We start from the raw sequence: 20,151 nt of genomic DNA on the forward strand, positions 1-20,151 counted from the left end.
GGATTAACCTGGGGTTTAATTTACTGATCCAACTTCAGAGGGTTGAAGTGGAAGAACATTCCACAGATTGTCCTTCCATTGGCTTTTAAAGCAACTGTGTCTCTCCCCAGTGTTTGTACTTTTCAATTAACAGAAACAACTCCAAAGAATCACTGCTGCCACAAATATTGTGTGAGAACATTTGGCTTTGAGCATAAGCACTTATTATTTGTTGGTATACTGCCATGTCCATCATTTTCCAGACTCTTAAATAATCATAAATAAGAAAAACTGTGCTATTCTTTGGTACATTTCTGTCTGTTTAAACCACAGCTGAACTTTTAAGTTGTACAAACAAAAAATTGCACTTTTATCTTCTAGAGACTCTTGCTAGTCCAACAGACTTTCAGCTGAAGGATTCCTTATTATACTCAAACCTTGTCCCATAAGAGTTGCTGCTGTTGCTCAGTTTATGAAGTATCTTAGAGATTTTGTTTGGTCCACAACAGAAAACTCCAATAGTCTTCCTGAAAGGGAAAATAAAATAAGTTATGACATTGTGAATGAACACTAACTTCTAACAATTGACAGAATTGGGTTCTGCTTTCATAGTATTATAGAAATGCCAACTATGTACAGATTTTAGGGTGAGAACAACTCATTAGGTCATGTAGCTGGTATTACAGAAGCCACTAGATCTCTCCCATCTTTCTCCACATCACATCCTGTTACTTACTTGACTAAGATGACTCTTGCAAAAAAGAACCTCATCTTAGTCTCAAGATACCAAGCAAGGAGAAACTGCTAATTAATCACTTTTTTTTGTTTGTTTGTTTGTTTTTTGGGGGGAGTTAAAAAACGTGTCTTACTCTAACAACTTTATTAGTGTAACTTTTGATTTACACAAGTAGGAGATCAAGTCACTAACAGGGATTTGTTACAACAATGAAAACAGAGCACTACTAACCCACGATTATTTCTGGCAGCAGCAGAACAACTTTACCACATTAGTTTCACATTAGCATGAAATCGTTCCTCCAGTAGCTGTATTGGAAAGCCTTGTGAAAAGCTAAACACAGAAAAAGATCCTTGTATCCATATCCAGCTATCAGGCCAGATCCATTACAACAACTCCACTGACAGCACCACTTTGCACTCTGGTCACCTTACACAGAAGCTTTAAGTCAGACTCACGGTCACACAGCATCTAAAGACTCTGGGCAATAGCCAGCGGTAGAACAGGGCAAATACACAACAGCAGAGCTGAGCCACTCATGATATTCATCATCTCCCTTCCCTTGAAAGATGAGGAGAAGAGTAAGGAAGGAGCGAGAAAAGAGGATGTGGTGCTGTCTCTTATATATTATTTTAAAAAAAGTCTTCATCTTCCTGCTGAAATTGTGCCACTACACAGAAAAATCTTAAAAGAATTAGTGGGATGGAGAGAGAACATAAAGGGGAACGTGGCTCTAACTATTATCATTTACAGCACTCACCAGGAGGCTGGAGACTTTGAGTTCTGGTCCTTGCCTCTAGGACTGTTTCAGTATTTTATCCAGTGACTATTTAACACAAAGTATCTTAGCACATGAAGATACTCAAATGCACAGTTTAAAGCTGCCTGTGTATATGTTTGGTGAAAAAAGGGAACTCATGCCTATAAACAGAAATCTTTGATGCATACTGCCAAGTGTATGTCACTGATGTCAAACAGCAGTGCAAACAGCATGGCAGCCCATGGTATACAACGGGACACAAACACTGGCATGGCACACCTGAGGACTCAAACATCAAAAGGCATCACAAAGTTACAGAGGTAAGTGCAACCGTGTCCTTGTGCAGGCACCTCACAATGCTGACATTTTAATTGACATATATTACATCATCTCTTATATCAATCCACGTCAGATATTCATAACTCACACTTTTCTCATTTTTATGTATATCTATTAAACTTTCATGCCCTGGCAGAACTCCTCTTAATGGCAAAGGGTGTTGCGTTGGTGGCTGGATTGGCAGAAATAATGAGCACACTATTGCTTGTTGGTCTCAAACACGATTTCTCAGCACTTGCAGAATCTGAACATCCTCTGTTCTGTGCACAGAGGAAAAAAAGGGTATGTAAGCTGGCAGCAAGAATGTTTTCTACTGCACATTTAATTGATGGAATTAATGTTATTGCTTTCATCAGTCTAACTAGTATAGACAACTGCTAAATAAAAAACAGAGATCATCTATCTCTCTCCTTCTCATTATATATATATATATATATACATATATATGTATGTATGTATGTACACACCTCCTAAGCACAGGCATTTCCAAGCTGCACATACTGCTAATGTACCCCCCATCCTAGCAACAACCTTCTAAGGTTCAGAGAATTTTTGGGCAGTAAACAAAATCACCAAAAGGTAAAGTGCTTTGCCTAAGCTGTCATAAGAGGTTTGTGGCTGACTCGGAAGAGCTCCTGGCATTGCCCCATACAGCGAGCCAGAGGTTCTCAAGTGTTCTTCCTACAGATACCCAGCATCAGCAGCTGAATATTATGCTGCGTAATACTTACCTCCCACAATTCACCCCACATGTCCTCCCCCACCTACGCCCACCACTTCCCTGCTTGCAGATACTTTCCTCCTGCCTGGTTTGCTGCAGCACAGGCTGTGACACAAGCAGGCAGGGAGCTGAAAGCAGCTCCTGCATGGAGCAGTACACTACTGCCTCAAGCTGACGGGATTTAATTGCCTATCACTTGTTTGGGTCAATGATTTACCTGGTTGCTCAGAGGAAAACAGCAAAGTGTTGCTGAGACATAATGTCTGAAAATCTTTTAAATACCACTAGCATGTTTACAATCGGGGAAGCTGTGTTATAGGCCCCTCTTTGGAATAATTATTAATATAGGATTTTATTCACTCAAAGCGTTACATAAATAACTACCCTTTCAAGACTTCTTAATGTTCCTATTGGATGAGTAGGTCAGCAGTATTCTTACATCTGTTTTTTGAACAGTGGGAGCTGAGGGAGAGCTGAAATATTTTGCGACCTAGAGAGGACAGACTCAAGACTTGAAATATTCCAGTTTTAAATCCCACATCCATTCCTAGAGAGAGAGTATCTCCTTTACAAAGCATGAGATATGTGTCATGGTACTCCACGCCTTCCTCTCCTACAGATATTCGTCTTTTTCTAGGTCAGTCTCCCATCTGGAAAAATGCAGCTATTTGAACAAAGCAAAACTGAGAAAGCATTTCTGCAACAGCATGGTGTAAGCTTTTCACTCAGGACACAACTGAGCAGAAACAAGGCTGCTGCTCTGTCCCCAAAAAGCACGAAAAACAAGACCAATAATTTATTACATAAACCATCATAGTGCACATCCCTGAGACTGCAGGTGTCATATAAAATATCAACAGTAGATGGCATGCGTCTGCTCCAATCAGTTTGGAGGGAAGAGTTAGGAGCCTGAGGCCGGGTTGTCCCATGTCATACTCCGAAGCTCTGGCAAAGCTCAGACACTTACAAATGCACTTTGGCTATTTGGGACCCAAGCAGCAACAAGAGCAACAATTCACAAACCACAAACCAATCAGATGGCTGAACTGATGAGAGGTTTGCCAGCTGTGTGTTTACTTATGCACAGCTTTGACTGAAGTCACAAGATAAAAAATGGAAAATATCTAGGCTTCTTGGCTGCCCATAAACAAGCCCAAGGGGATGATTGCAAATACATGTGAACATCTGAATGCTGGCACCAGATGCTGGAAAAAAACTTAGTTGCCCGGCTCTTTTTTTGGTCTCCATATTGCAGCGTGGTTATTTAGGTAGAAAGTTACTCAGAAATAAGAACTGAAATAAAGTTAGCAGGAGACCAGGAATCAGACTACAGAGAAAAACTGAAGTTTCTGTCTTGTCCAGGGAAACAGAATATTCATCTATGATATCCATGTTTCTGTGGTATAGTTGATTTACAGGTTGCACTACTGTTTATCATGTTACACGTAACTACACCTATAGAAACAGACCTATATCTATATATTGTGATAAGGGGTGACAAATGGTAAGAAAGCCTACATCTTAGCAAGCTGCAGGACGGTGAAAAAGAGGCAGAGAATTATTTAGGTAATAAGAGACACCTTGCTTGGAAATGGTGGTATAATTTAAAGACCTGGCGTGAAAATGCAGAGGAAATGGCACTTGAAGGTCTAATTAGGCATAATGCAATGGAAAGCGCAAAGGAAAAAGCAAGCATGACTACCACTAATAGCTTCATCTGTATTATGTGCACTTGCAGCCTTGCAAGGAAGTGGCAGAAGCCTTATGATTTTCATCTTTTGAAACTGGATTCACACAGTTAAGCAAAAAAAAAAAAAAAAGCCATTAGAATGGAGCAAAAAGAGGTTAGCAGACCTCTGTGCAGGAGCCTGAGCCACAGTCAACTTGCTTCTCTGCCCTCCCTATTTCCCCATCTTTCCCATGGCTCTTTACTACTGCCATTCTTGAAGTAGTATTCGTTTGCTCTGCAGCAGCCTTTGGGGCATCCTTTCCACAACATCCTTTAAGACCTGAACACAAGATACATGGCTGCAGCAGCTTACACTGCCAACAGTGATACACAGTGGTGCTCAATATTTCTTAAGATACAGGGCTCCAAATCCCCTAGTCATATTCAGCTCCAGAAGACTGGAGAATAAGCCATGGGCAACAGTTCACAAGTGAAACAGAAGACAAAAAACATTTTGAGGGAAAAGGTCTGTAGGTGAAAAGGATCGTGAGAGCACCTCTCAGTCTGGTGCAGACAGATTACCTTCAAAAGCTACTGCGGGTGGCTTGAGGCTCCGACCCTACTGACTTTGCCAGAAGCAGATTAGGGAAGACTCACACAATCCTGTCTACCACATCAGCTTTTAAGTCAGGACACTGCCAGTAGGGTGTAATATAACCAACCAACAAAGCTGGATCTGGACAAAGACATTCCATAGTCTAATTGCATGTCTTCCGTTTTACAACTGTCTTGTTTTAGACCATAGTATGTTCGCCTAGCACAGTAAAAAGGCATTGCCAGGACTTAACAAAGAATAAAAACTGCCAGGAATCTCTGAAGACAATATATCCTCTGAATAAAAACAATATAGGACAGCCAGATTCTTCCTTATGCATTTTATTTGTTTTAATCCAGTACAATAAATCATTAAAATTATATGAGAAGTCAGTGACTTTAAAAACCTGCAGCTTTATATATAGAAACAGCCTATGTTGCAAGCAAGATACTGCAATGGATAAAAACACATGCAATCCCAGTGCAATGAGATGAAAATCTATTACTTTCACTTTCTGGGCCACTGAACATCCTAAGCTGCATGAAAAGATGAACTATGCTGAGTTTTTTGTTGTTTTATTTTTAATGTTTGAGTTTGTGCAGGCTATCTCTCAGAGCAAAATACCAGCTAATTTCAACATCAGTAGCTTGAACATTGGAGTCCAAGATAGAACTCTAAGAACATTTTCATACAACACAGAGCTGCAAAGACCTAGTATCCCCATCCCTCAAACAGTGGCATCCCTCTAGCAGACCAGTACTCACCGCCTGTTACACTTTGCTATTTCATCGAAGAGGAGCTTCCACCGGGGTCGTCCAATCAAAAGCCTCGAGTTTAGGGCTTGATATTTCTCACCAATTATTTTCTGCAAGAAACAAAAAACTGCAAGCTGCCTGATTTGCAGATTGCCTCACATCACCCAGGGCTCCCATTTCTGACATTGCTTGACTTACCATATCGCTGAGGTGTAAAACCCAAGCCCAAGTATCAGGCAGTTGTGATTAAAACTGAAGCCATTTCATACATCAATACCTCTACTCACTGCCTTTTTCAATGGCTCTCCTTGGTGTTTATTATACATTGTTCCTCTCGCAGCTGCTCATTAATCTCCCCATTACTTTTAAACCAATTTATTTAAGCCATAAAACAATAACTACGCTCCTATTATTCATTCCCTCATTGGCCTTTAATGCTTAGCTGGAAGAAACACTGCTGATGCAAAAATCATATTTCTGTCTGAAGAATTTTTTTTCGATTACATACAAGGTACTATTAAGATGACTAGGCCTGAAAAAGTAACAAGGGAAATCTTACATTTCTCCCTGAGAGTAGTTTGCCAGCTGCTTTGTGCTGCCTCAACAGCAGAAAGCAGCCAAAACTGGTCCCCAGATGGAACCCAACCCACTGCAGCAATGCTAACTCACCAGCAATTTTATAAGGTCAAATGCCCTTCCACTGCAGGGCTATTACCTTTCCTTGGTTCTTGTGTCCTAACACAACAGGAAGGCAGAGAGGAATTACATCTTTAGCATCCCACATTCTCTCTGCTGCAGAATGATCTGAAACATGGCTCATACCAATGCAAACACAGAGCCTTAGCCAACTCATCCTCTCCCCTGGCCTTCTATATTCAAGAGGCATTTGCTGAAGGAAGGGATTGACTCCCTGTTGTCACAAAAGCATACTGCTCCCAAGCAAAGGGAGCACAAAGCGAAACTGCCCTAATTTTGGTAGCAGTCAGCACTTGGACTGACATCAGTGAACACATAAGCTGTAAGGCAATGGAGAGTTGAGTTTAACACCCCCTTTGAGAAATCATCATCAGCATTGTAGTTCATGCCAGCTTTGTTCAACAGCCACAAAAGAAAAGTGACTTTAAAGAAAGACTTAAAACAAAGTTGACTTAAATAATAAATTCAGTAGCTGTTTGATACACAGGATCAGAAAACTTGCTTTGAATTGGCTGTCATTACAATCTTGCTGTGTCATTGCAATGCAATCCTGCTTCAAGTTTCATTTTTAACCTAACCAGGTTAAAATTTTAACCACAGCAGGTTCACAATTAGATATTTTCAAGCACAGCATTCAAAATGACGTATGTCATCCAGGCATTAAAGCTGTGGAGCGCTGTTCATAACTGCTGTAGCTATCACATCATCTAGAATACTGGGTAGCATTCCTACCAGAGCTGGGAATGTTATGCTGTCTCTACCTGATACCAGGCAGATCAAAATCCTTTGGGCATGGTTTCTCACTGCATTTCACATTTTGTAGTAGTTGTTAGGCTTGGTCCTGGGCCCACTGCAGTGAATGGTAAAGCTTCCAGACGCAGCTGGGTAAAGAATCAGGCCTAGGTTTACATGCTAAATAATGTAAAATGAATATCATAAGCATCTATATCTCTGGGAGGAGATTCCAGGAGCTGAGGAAAGAGAACATTTTTGGGGCTGACAATATACGACAACTGGCAGTTAACTTACAGTCTCATACATCAAGCACTTTGTAACTTTTTTTGATATTTCAGGCAAACAAAAAAAAAAATCCAGAGCTTTTAAAAATAGCCATCTTCTCTCAAAATATTTGTTTTAAAGGAAGATTTGAGCTTGCATGCTGCTACAACTATCCTGTTTTGATTCCTAGCCCAGCAATGATGCAGATTTCCCATCAAACCCTGCCAACTGTCTGGTCTGTGGCCTGGCCTGGAAGGACCTCTTTCCTAGAAAAAGAAGATATGGATTTCTGCCCACATATAATCAAGTTAAGGCTACTAGACCAGATTCTTTTATGCGGTGGGGATGGACTTGCTCTCTTGCCCTAGCAATGAATCAATCACTTGATCTTATGGCCTCATTTCCTGTTTTTACCATCTGCAATAATTCTCTTTTGCATATGACTGACAGTTTGCATTGTCTGCTACCCCAAGGTCTAGTTTGGTTTACAAACAGCATTTAGCCACATACCTGTATTCCATCTGTTTGACTGAGGTACAGCTGGATATTTATATAGTCTGGTCGATTCTCTTGCCAAAGCTGGGAGGATGATAAAAACAGCTAGTGAAATAATATCCCTTCTTTAAAGGAAGTATAAAGTCACTTGTGCCTACTATGCTGATGGACTCAGGTTTCAGCATCACTGAAGTAAGTTTTTTAATGAAGATGTGTTTACATAGCACCCCTTTGTGCATTACGGAATGTTGCACATCATGCTGTGTGCAAAATATTATTTTAGAAGGCCACATTCCTTTTAAAATCCACATTAAATTGTAAACCCCCTCCCTTCTTAATCCGTCTACGAGCCAAAAGGCAAAAGGCCACTCAGACTCCTCAACCTGTATGTTCCTCTTCCATCTCATAAATTTCACAGAAAGCTGTCCAGCAACACTGTGCAATGAAATACCAGTGTGACATACACTGGTTTATGCAGCTTCAAGCACTAATGGAGGCCAGGTAGCCTAGGCAGAGCTGAAGTTTGCTGGTATTCTTTATAGCATGCCATATGTGTTGTGTGGACATACCCTGCATTTATTACATTATTGGCATCCCTCCAAGCAACACCCGTTACCTTGTCATGCAGCATACAGAGCAAATCTGCAAACCAGCGGAAAGATTCAACATCCCTGCACACCCAAATGAAGTAGAGTCTTCTCAGCTTGTAGCGTTTCCAGCCATCACTTGAAAATGAAATGTTTGGGGAATTAAAAATTATTATTTTAAAAAGGCAACGTTAACTAAGTTGCTTCATATTCATTAGTGGAAACGTGAATTTCTATTAGAAGCCAACTGCTAAGTTGTTCTTCATCCTATGATACATCAGACACTGAAATGACCAATGTGGTCTATAAGGATGATTCTGGGAATATTAAATCTCTAATGCAGAGCCAACACCCCTCGCAGCTCCCTTTTCTGCATTAGGAAGTTGTCAACTATATAGATGATCTGGGCTGCAAATATAGATTCATGTATCATCATCAGACTTTTATTTCAAAGCAAAGCAGACATTCAAAGTTTAAGTGTATTATGTCAATTCTTTATTAGGTTTATAAAGCGACCCATAAGAGGAAAATATTGACAAATGCAATAATGTCAGGACTAAATTCTGCCAGTATATGTGAAAGGCTCTAGTTGATTATAATTAATACTGCAGCAGAGTCACAAAGACCAAATCAAATCAGAGCTCCATTGTGTTAGGCAACTGTGAGATATAATACAGTCCTCTGAAAATGCTGGTGGGTAAAATGCAGTCATGGACAGATTCTGACATTTCGCTTAGAAAAACAAGACTCTTATGTCAGATTTCTTATGCAAACAAAATGCAAATATAGCACAAAGGAAGTATTGGAATGAACTCCAATAGAAAATAGAAGTGAAAAAAAAATTCCTGATGATTAATGAGTTCAAACCAAACAAAAATATCCAGGAAGTCTTTTCTTAGTTAGCCAATGCTGTTTGTGTAGTTCACTGAAATGGCCAGTGAAAAAATTGTTTCCTCCTCCTCCTAAAATAATGTTCAGATAGAGAAGACCAACGAATGGCAACTTCAAATACCAGTCCCAGGAGCCAACTCCAGCAAAAAAGCTTCATAACACACCTCACCACTCCCACTGTGCATTATTTAAACTCTAAGGCTGCCAGCATACTCAGACATGGTATTGCACTAACAAATACACATAAAGGATGGCTCCAACCACTGTCTCACCTCTCCATGCTATTAACCTCCACCATAAGCATGAGGAGCAAGGACGGAGACATTTTCAGCAGCATGCCGCAGCTGAGAACTCACCTTTATGTGATCCCTCCCTTACAGAGAGAAAAACATGCACTAAGACTGGGAAGGAGTGTCTTTCAAGTCCTGACTTCAGCTTTTGTGTTTGTAAGCTGTTGACCTGTAGACTAGGATTTCTTCCATCTTCTTCTGTCTACCTCTAAGACAAACCCTTAGGAAGGGTCACAATCTGGTCAGATGTGACAAGATAACTACAAGCAGTAGCAAGGAAAATAAGTGCCTTTCATCATAAAAACAGACAAAAGAAGAAGAGAAAAATGCAAGGAATTTTGTACGGAATTGCTGTAGCTCAGTAATTCAGAGACAATCTCCCAGGTGCAGTCTCCCATTATAACCACATCCACGTGCAAATAATACTTCTTTCATTAAATATTACCAGTGCCCATAATAAAAGTTGTTATTTAAGGATCCTCCCATTGCAAGACACTAGCTTTCAAGCCACTAGCTTTTGTTAATGTAAGTCATGACTTCTTAAAAATAGGTGCAGGGTTCAACAGTTAAGTGCAGTCAAGGGCAGGGGCAGAAATTAAATTGTGCTCATACAACAGGAACATAATTGAGCCAGAAACAAAATGCCTCTCCATCTCGACAGGGTTCTGATCTCCCCCAGAACTGCCTGTCCTTGACACAACAGGACTGGCCCCGCTGCTCTGCAGCGCTGGCATCATAAGGAAGTTTGCATTTTCACACCTGCCAATTTCTGCTTCTCAGCCAGGGTAAACACAACAGGCAGCTCATCCAGTACGCTTGTGATTTGTTTTAGAGGTTTAAATACTGAGAATGAAAGCAGGCTGAGATTGTTACTTTTTTTTTCTAGAGTCACAAAATTATTCCCCAGCATAATGCTACAGTGCACATGAGGAAGACTGGCTACAAAGCCAGATTATGGGATTGGCTGCTTGGAAGTAATTTATGGCTTTAACCAAAAGCGTGGATTGCTCAAGTTTTTGGATGTTAAGCTTCTATGGCAATGTCTGTGCAAGTTCTTATGGCTTCTAATAACACTCTGGTTGGGGTAGCCATCTCATTAGCTGCTGTTGGCCCATCATTATGATCTGTGACATTTTAGCTAAATGCTGTCAAGGATAAACCATCCCAAGAAAAATGGTCAGCTTACCCATCTGGACTACAGGCTTTCAGCAAAAACGTACCCAAGTTTCACATTCTTTCTAACTTTGAGAAGATGATCAATACACTAATAGGAAAAGAAAATGAGGGAGCCCAAGATGGTCTTTGAGGGCTGCACTATAAGACAGGTGAGGCTGATTATTTTCTGAAGTGCTCAGCATTGCCAGGTCCAGCCCAGATCAAGGACAGAAGAACGTGGATGGCATTTAAAATCCAAGTTTTAATTTTGGAGTTAGAGCTGGCTATTGGCATTTACATCTTAGAACAAATGCTTCAGCTGTGCATTGCAAAACCTTCCCAAAGGCAGCTAGCCTTTCTACACTTCAGAGAAAGATTGCTGCTTTGGTTGGCTGTTTATACTGTGCCTATGAAACAGGGGTGCTTAAATTGTGACTGGAGCTCTTAGCCAATGCTCCAGCAATAAAAATCAGCAGCAATCATAAAAGCAAGTCTACATCATACAGTGTAAGATTTGGTGGAAGCATGTTGCCAGTGTGACAGAGAAACAGGAGATGAAACCTTCGGTCTGAACATAATTTCAAAGGTTTTAATTTAAAATAAAGGGGAAAAAAGTAAAGAAAAATTCATACTTAAAATTTTAAAACTTCAAATAGAGTCAAACATCCAAACATGACCTGAATCCAAGTCAAGCCCATTCCTTTAAAACCCTAAGTTTACACTTTTACAAAATTCAAACAGAACTGGAGAGTTGCCCTGCATTTCCAGCAGGATTGTCATGACCTCCTGAATCTCAAAAACACACTACCATGGTGCGTAGCCTCCTCTAAGCAGAGACCAGGGAACAAATCTAGCTGAAGGGTCTGTGACTATAGCAATCAATAGTCGCAGGTGAGGCTGGTGGTAGGATATAAACACTAGTCCAAGTGTCCCAGCTCATGTGCATTAGTGGCACAACTCTGCCAGAATTCTTTGGGTTACACAGCTTGTATGAGATTATGTATGCTCTCCAGGGGACATCCCGGTTCTTTACCTTTCTTTAAGGAAATTCACTTGTGTTTTGCTAGTAGAAGTTTTGAAATACTCTCAAACCCCATCTGACATGCACTACTACGGTAAATTGCAGGGTGGAGGGAAGAAATGGATTTTAAAAGCTTGAGCTCACTTACAGCAGTGTGTTGAGTACTGATGCGAATGGCGTAACTCCAATACCACCAGCCACGCAGAGGCTGACCTCATAGTTCAGGGATTCCTCAAAGGGACTTCCAAAAGGTCCATCCACATACAGTCTTCAAGAAAAGCAAAAAGAACACTTTTAGAGAAAGCTGCAAAAATCAAAGGAGAGAGTGAAGGCAAAGAGCACTGGAATTAAAATTCTACAAAGAATTTGTTTCAATTTTTTATTACTCCTGGGATGCAAACTATGAAAACCTTTGTGCTTGAAAGCTTGATGTGGATGACTGTGGAGAGAAACCAATGTACAGGTGGCATGAAAAAATTGTGTCAGATAAAATCTCCTGGCACATTCCATGATTAGACAAGCCTTTTTAAATCAAAGCAGTGTAAATGACTTAATTATTACTGTCCTTTGTGTCTGGTATTAGAGGACAAAGAAAGTGCTCCACTGGAAACAATAACAGCTCGGTGGGTCATATGCAGGAAGACAGAATTTGGCTAGCCGTGCTTAGAAGGTTCCTTGAACATCAGAAACTGCTGAGATGGACAAAGGGTACAAACATCTATTTCTCCTGGCTTCTCATAATGCTTTTCAAGGACCTCCAGAAAATAAAGAAGTGATATTTATCCATCCTGCAGTATGTAAGAGAAATGAATTACCACCTGTCTACTCCTTCACTTCAGGTCCAGACTCTTGGGAATGTGATCTATCACAAATATATACCTGAAGAGGGGAAAAAAATCAGAGATGTACCCCTTTGCCTCATGCCTCTCATTCTTAAAATAGTTTTGTCTACCTGTTTATAAAGATCGCTTAAGAGACTGAGTTCCATTTCCAACCCATTCTGAGTATTTCAGAGACTGCTGAAAGGTCAGCTGACTGTAACTAGAAAACAGGACTTTAGGCAACTTCACAAGTTTGACCTCCAAATATTCACTACTTTGCTGAAAGTCTGACCAAGGCCACCCACAGACACACCAAAGTTTACAGACAGTAATTTTTCTACTAAGATTCACATAACCCCCATTCTACCTACATAAAAGCAAGTGCATCTCCTGGCTGCAGTAATAGATTAATCTTTACAAATAATTATGAAGAAAACTTGAACAATACATTCCATTAAGGTGCATTCTGTGTATGAATGAATTACTGGATCATCACGTTTTAGGTAACCAGTGGGACCAGCGCTGTGTTCAGCAGCTCAGTGACAAAGTATTTGCTCACAGCAAGGCTGAGTGAGATCAACCTTTGGCATGACTCCAGAAAAAAGCTCCAACATACACGTTTTTATACATACTTGTGCAATTATGCAACCAAGCTAGGCACAGTGTACACCTAATAAATGGACATAGGCTTCTCCTTTATAGCATCAGCCAGAGACTTAAACACTGAAGAGGCGTCTCTTTTCCCAGACAATGTCTTCCACCCCTTACCTGATTCTTTCCTATTGAGGGCTGGCTGTTAGTTATAAATTAACATCTTACAGCCTGATTCCCTTTCTTTTAGCTTTGTGGTCTGACCATTGGCATCTTACCAGTCAAGTCAACATCTTGTCTGGGTTATCTTCAGCCAATATAGTCCTCTCTGGGAAATTTCTTCCAGACCTTTGCTATTACCAACATCTCAATGCCTTTTATGTTAGGCTCCTTCTTCTAAAGTTTCTTGTCTAAAGATGGCTAACTACCTAATTTCTGATGGATCTAGAGATAAATGGCTGATCCCTATCTATGCTCTGTCTTATAAACTCCTTTCTTGGGTCTTGCTGTCCTACCTGGAGAGAGAAATAGAAGACAGGGGGCCACCCACACCTATCATCAGAAGGCATGAGAACTCCTGGCAATAGCATATAGTTAAAATGCATCTGAAATTCATAACTAATCGATCTGAAAACTAAATATGCTTATACTTATTTATGTCTTTATATTCTGAAGTCACTACCGTGTTATCTTATTTAAATAAGCAGCAGGGGCAATGTAGAAAAACCCAGCATAGAAAGCTGTGTGGTCCAGGGACATTTTGAGAGAAGGCCACAAATGTTATGGGTCTCAGATGTGTGTCTCAACATAGATCTGATTTGGGGATCTCTGTGTGGGCAAAAAGGTGAAAAATCTGTACAGGATTACCAAGACCAGCAACTGAAATCCACTGCCAATCCTGGCATACCTCTTATGCATATGTTACCCTAACCAGGTCCTGCCTGGAAGGTCCTGCCTGGAAGTGAAATTTGGAAAATCACTCCCTATGGTACTAAGGATATAAGTACAGGCATGAGGGAAATCTCTTGCACTCTACATATGAAGCATTAAGTTTCATTTAGATACACAGGCAAAGCCAACATTTTGGGGGAAAACAAGCAAAAAAAAAAAAAAAACACAAACGCAAACCAGCAAAGCAGATATTCCCAGAAATGTCCACAGCTGATCTGACTATAGTCATACTTTGTAAAGGTGCCACTTTGCACTTGAGCCTGCTTGAGGACTACCTCAAGTATGTATGCCTACTCTCACATGGGACTAAGCAATTCCTGGAAAGTCTGAGTGCCACTGAATACCACTAATGTGATCATAAGTTGAAACATGCAAAACCTCCAAACCAGACAAGCACGTGTCCTGTTCCGTGCCAAAAATTCAAGAAACAAGCTTCAATTAAACATGTATTTTGATTAGGCTGCTTCAGTTCATGGCCCATTAGCCAAATCTGGCCTGCAAAATATTTTTATCTGCCCACTGGTTCTTTCTCTGAGGGGGTGAGGAGCAGTTGTTTGGACAGCAAATGCAGTCAGAGGAGCCAAGGGCTTCCTGCTGTGCCTGCATGTGGCCCAGCACAGAACAGCCAGAAGTCACCACTTCCAACTGCAAGAAAGAAAAACAGGGAAAAAGCTGGAGAAATATTGCTACTGCATTAGCCCACTCTACAAGACTTGTAGAGGCTGATTCCAAAGATAACATAATCTCCCTGGATGATTTTGTTGAATGGATGTCATAAACACGCTATTTAACCCCAGCATGCTATGGGAATAATTTTTAACGAAAAGAAATGTGTCTCTGATGCCCTGATGAAGGTGGTCTGTTACGGAACTGATCCTTCTTTCATTCAAGTCAGAGGAAGGAAAAAATCAGATGCCATATAAAGCAGTGTGGTGAAGAACAGAGCACTGATTCAGCCATTGACTTGTGCAGGGATTATGCAACTCTCACTTCCTGTCAACATGCTCTTCCTTTCGTCTGGTAGAAAGGAAAAGTTCTGTACAGAAGTGGCTCATGATTGCAAATGAAATCTCACAGCATTCAATAAAAAGACAGATGAGCCAAGGGGAGTAGGATGTCTTTTTGTTTCTTGAGTTATGTCCCAGATATATCACACTACTATATTATGGTCTCCCCCCAAGCTTTAATTTAATTAACATGAAGGAAGGGAATAGAATTTTAGTAAAAGTTTAGAAATACGCCCTTCAGGCAAACTTATTCAAATAACGAGTTGTTCTTTTCACATGTATTCATTTCTTGTCTTTAGACTGCTTCCAGTTATTCTGGCACAATTTCTCAGCTCACAAACAGAAAAAAGCCCTTCAAAACAGAATGCATCACAAAAAACAGCAGAGCACAGTATTAAACAGAGTCTTACAGATAGCTGGTGAACGTATTTCCTGTTTAAAGCCCAGTACAGCAGTACATAAGTATTCCAACAAGCACCAAAACAGCTTTTTCCAGCACTGGGCAATGTATCTGCAGTAACACGTGGCTATCCCTAAACCAATGGATGCTGTCTTGGGGACAGGGGCAGCTGCACTGCTTTTGAGACCCTACTTGTCATCTTCCATCAGGAACTGCAGAGTGATGTTTGAGAGACCTGCCCACACCTCTGCTGGACTTCGAAAAGCTTAGTGCTTGCCTTGTATTTCACTGCTCAGCTGCAGCTTTGGGAGCTACCGCGAGACATTATCACGGATATTAGTGGAATAACAGATGGCTAGGGGTGTTAATTCAAGAGCTTGTAGGAAATTTTAATTAAAGAAGCATCGGCATTTGCAAGCTGAACAGAATGACTGGATACTAAGTGCTGCACAAAGCACAGAAAGTAAGTCCTCATCTGACTGAAGTCAAAACTCTTGCTAACGTCCGCAGAGCGCAGATTTCACTGAGCAGTATATTCAATATCCATGCAGCAGTAGTCAGTTTGTTGCTAAGACCCAAGTGTAGATATCTTTGTATAAAGATATACTAAGTCCCCAGTACAGTCAAAAGAGATGCAGATTAATCTATTCAGGGTGTGATGAACTGCTTGCTCTGTGTCTACTGACTGTACTGACTCAATTCAACAGGTCCTTGGAGATAGGTGTCCTTCTGAATGGCTGCTAAAGACCAGGCAGACCTAAAGTGGCATCAGACACCTTGCCTGAGGCACCTGAAGCCAGGCACAAATCTCCGCGGAGGTAACTGGACATCAGATACCCAGTTCGCACACAAACACCTGCATTTAGGTATCTTCAGCTGGAGCTGAATTCCCTGTGAAGAGCTGGTGTCGTCCTTGGATTCAAAAGATTTTGGATAAAGTTCCCCAAAATCAAAACAAAACCAAGTGAACAACCCTCTTCCCACATTTGTTCTCTTTAATTTGCTCTACCAAAACCTCAGCTTGGAACCACCATGGTGGATACAGCCTCAGACCTCTAAGGAACTGAATCTCTGCTGGCTTCAACTCTCCTTGTGCTCTCCTGTGACTCTAACTCCTCTCCCTTCTTATGCACCAGAGGGATGCCACCACCTCCCTCTGACAGCCCACAACATCAGCTCCCACCCCCATGCGATAAATATTCCAACAAGCGCTTTCATGTTCCTCCCCCACTGCCCTTCATGCCTGGGAGGAAATTTCTGTAAACATCTGCAGAGCTATTTCATTATCTCCCTTCAAACTCCTTCTTAAGGCTCCTCTCCTGGTTTCTCTAATATCTAAAAAAAAATAAATAAATAAACCAGAAGTTTACAGCAGTCAGTCTGCTGACTTGCTTGCCATAGCTCAGTTATATTCTGGTCCAGTACCGTTTTGCCCTTTCCCTGAATTTTGTTGTCTGATGGTATCCATCTGTTGTCTCCTGTTCTTCAAGTTGGCATTGATTTGGTCAGGGCAGTCTCTGCTATGTGGCTGGGCATTATCAGGAGGGCTTCCTGATGTATGGTTCTTTAGGGCACTAATAATAATGCAGATAAATAATACTGGAAACCATCCAATTCTGAAACTTATATGTGAGGAAATCTTTCACATGCTAGGCTTGCATAAAGCAAAATGGACTGCTGAAGTCTTCCTGCACACTTTGGACCCAGGTCTCAGTTCACAGTTCTTAGTAAAAACATAGTTACAACAAATTTTACTTTTCAAAGACACTGTACTTACTAATATGCAATATTTTCAACCATTTTCTGCATCAAAAATCCAGACAGCTGCTTCATCTTTTGAAGTCATGTCAATATTTAAACTTCAAATAATAAGCATATACTCTGACATTATTTTTCCCGAATGCTTGTGATTGTTGAAAGCATTTTAGTACCAACATCCTTTTACAGCTGAAGAACCAACACTTGAACAAAGTATGACATCCTTGGTTTGGATGGATTTCCAAAACTACTATGGCTTTTCAGGGCTTGTAAGTGTAACAAAATGTGACATCTGGCATGTGAGATCAGAGGTTCCCATGTGTTCTTCTGACATTGTGAAGGACGATGTTTTCATTACAAAAAACAGCACTCCCTTGGACAAGTAAGCTTGTAAAACCCAGTGGGTCCAATTAAATTTATATACTATTTTGCACGAGATTGCAAAGTGTTATCATTCTAATTCAGATTTCATTAGGCATCATCTTTTTTTAAATATCATGAGCTTAATTTATGATCGCACACTTTTTTTTTTTCTTTTCAACTTCAAACAATATTTTTAAAGTGTACTAGAGCTTCTAGAAATTTTCTTTTCTCTTCCATAGCAGTTGCTTCCTTTATCTGTTGGTGCAACAACCAATTGTAACAAGGTAGATGGCTTAAAAAAATACTGAATCATTTATTACCAGATTTTCTTCTCATAGTAACATGGCAATTTATCATTATTTTATTTAAGTTCTAGTTAAGCCATTGGATTTAAATATCTCAGTACCATTGATTTCTCCTTGGTTAGGTAAAACAAAATGAAATCATCTGTTCTTCAGGTTATTATATCCTCAAAAGCCCAGGGATGACTGAAGAAGAATTTCCATCTGAGATGGCACTTCCACTGAAGACAACAGAAAACAGACACTACTGATGGACACCCTTGCAAGTATGGCTATTCCTTCTTCAGAACTTCTATAGCACTCTACAACTCTGCAATTTAATATTGCCTTCTTTCAGACCAAGTTATTTTTCCTCAGAACTGAATAAAATTGTCTAAATATTTCCCAAAAATATTTATGGACAGGCTGTGTTTCTCATTGCTGACTATCACAGGAGAGAAGCATCAGTTTAGACCATTCACTTACTTCATTAAAAAGGTGTGTAAAACCGTTATAAGAACTACAATCAAGTATAATTATGTATTCAGACAACTTTGTTCTCTCAAAGAAGTACATGTACTTTCTGTACCAAATTCTTGGTTCAATATTCTTAATTAATGTTACATTAATTCTTCTCCATGGCAGCCTTTTTACTGTCATTTTTATAAAATGTTTCCAAAATGTATTCCTTTGATTAAAGATCACACTTGATTTAATTTTATTATAAGAAGAAATCCAATTTTCTACTTACTTCGTTAACAATTACGGTAACTTTTATGAGGTGCCTTGCCTCTGTAAACTTGTCTCCTACCGATTCTGCCTCAGCTAATGAAGAAAAACAAAAAGAAGAGTATTTGTAATGTCTGTACTGCCTATTTTTAACTTGACTTTTGAAAATTTAGTTTATCATTGGGTGATAAGATACTGCTTCGGACCAGCAGCAACAACTAGGTTGAACATGTTGGTGGCCAGGTTTCACCCCAACTCATTCAATGCCAGCACAGGAGTTATCTGCCCATCTCATGGTATCTTTGTTTTGAAGTAGTCAAATTCCATATTCGCTCTTTTGTGTCTTAATAGTTGGAGCTTTTTCTTGCCTGTATTGGTGCCATTGGTGGCCATTACAGCATTGCCATCTAGCAGACAGCATGGGTCCTTCTCACAGGGAGTGCTGATGTTAGCACTGAGCCCTTTTCCTCCCTTAGTAAATTATAGTTGCTAAGATGGGATTTCCCCTTTCCCTGTGTCAGTGGAAATGCCTGCAACCTCAGTGTCTCAAGGGTACTGTGGAATACCTAAAGCAACCAAAGGAGCTGGATTGCCAGCGTCAGGTGCTGATTCAAGTTTTTCGCACCTCTAATTATTACATATGCTTTTTTGAAGCTTTTAACCAGTGCTAGAGGTCTAGCATAGTTCCCTTAGCCATTGTTCAGATATTTTCAAATTAAGTTTCAAAAGAGAAAAAAAAAAAAAAAAAAGGTAGAGGAAAAGACTGAAATATTTACATGGCAGTTTTGGACTCAAGAAAACCTGGCAGTATATACATAAGACATAGTAGCCCCCCATGGAAGCTGCTTTGAGCTTACTTACAGATACATAAGATAGGAGCATACTGTATCAAAGGTCAAAATACATTTTTGGTAATAGGCTGGGGGAAACAGCAGAACACTTTAACAAGACATCCACACTGCAAGTAGGCTTTCCCAAAAAAGCTCTAATACATCTTAGGGGTTGGGGAAAGAAAAGTTGGTACCTGCTGGCAAATCTTAAGGATGACAAGTGAAGAAATTAAAAGCCTGGCTAGGTAGCTGGAGAAACAAAAAGGGAGGAGAGAAGAAGCTGACTGGTGTGCCAGAAGACACAGTTGGTAGCAAATCCATCTGAAGACAAAGTCCAGGAACTCCACAATCCATTCCAAATGCAGCTTGTTCTGGCTCTGGACTACATTAAGTAGAAATGAAGAATTAAAAGTGGGAATAAGCAGAAAGAAAGAAAGGAAGAAAGGAAGAAAAAGGATAAATCACACAACAAATCCTGCAATTTAAATGAAATAGTCAATCCTGGAATAAAATTGGATCCTCAATACAGAGTAAACCTGAGCAGAAATACACTATATAGAGTGTGACAGATCCACGTGAAAAAATTGCCATGTCACAGTGTTGACTCTTTTCTGCCTTTGGGTGTACATTGTGTAAGCAAAGTAATTTAGTGCAGACACAAGCCCATATTTTCTCTGGAAAACTCTCTTTGCAAGGACATGTTTCTCATAACCACATTCTTTAAGGAACAAT

The 20,151-nt window shown here is 40.2% G+C and overlaps 1 protein-coding gene across 2 annotated transcripts in view; it reads right to left on the bottom strand.

Moving 5' to 3' along the window:
• Positions 1–369: 369 nt before the first annotated feature.
• The window catches only part of NOX4 (NADPH oxidase 4), a 107,695-nt gene continuing 87,913 nt past the window's right edge, over positions 370–20,151 (bottom strand). For both annotated transcript variants that reach the window (XM_082784718.1, XM_082784719.1), the window contains exons 14-18: positions 11,837–11,956; positions 8,361–8,469; positions 7,760–7,828; positions 5,564–5,664; positions 370–506 (exon numbers count right to left, since the gene is read on the bottom strand). In XM_082784718.1, the coding sequence (XP_082640844.1) occupies positions 386–506; positions 5,564–5,664; positions 7,760–7,828; positions 8,361–8,469; positions 11,837–11,956 (520 nt within the window). In that variant the 3' untranslated portion in view covers positions 370–385. The remainder of the gene's footprint in view (positions 507–5,563; positions 5,665–7,759; positions 7,829–8,360; positions 8,470–11,836; positions 11,957–20,151) is intronic.

This window comes from Aythya marila, assembly GCF_965140915.1.
Source record: "Aythya marila genome assembly, chromosome: 1".
NCBI classification, from domain to species: Eukaryota; Metazoa; Chordata; class Aves; order Anseriformes; family Anatidae; genus Aythya; species Aythya marila.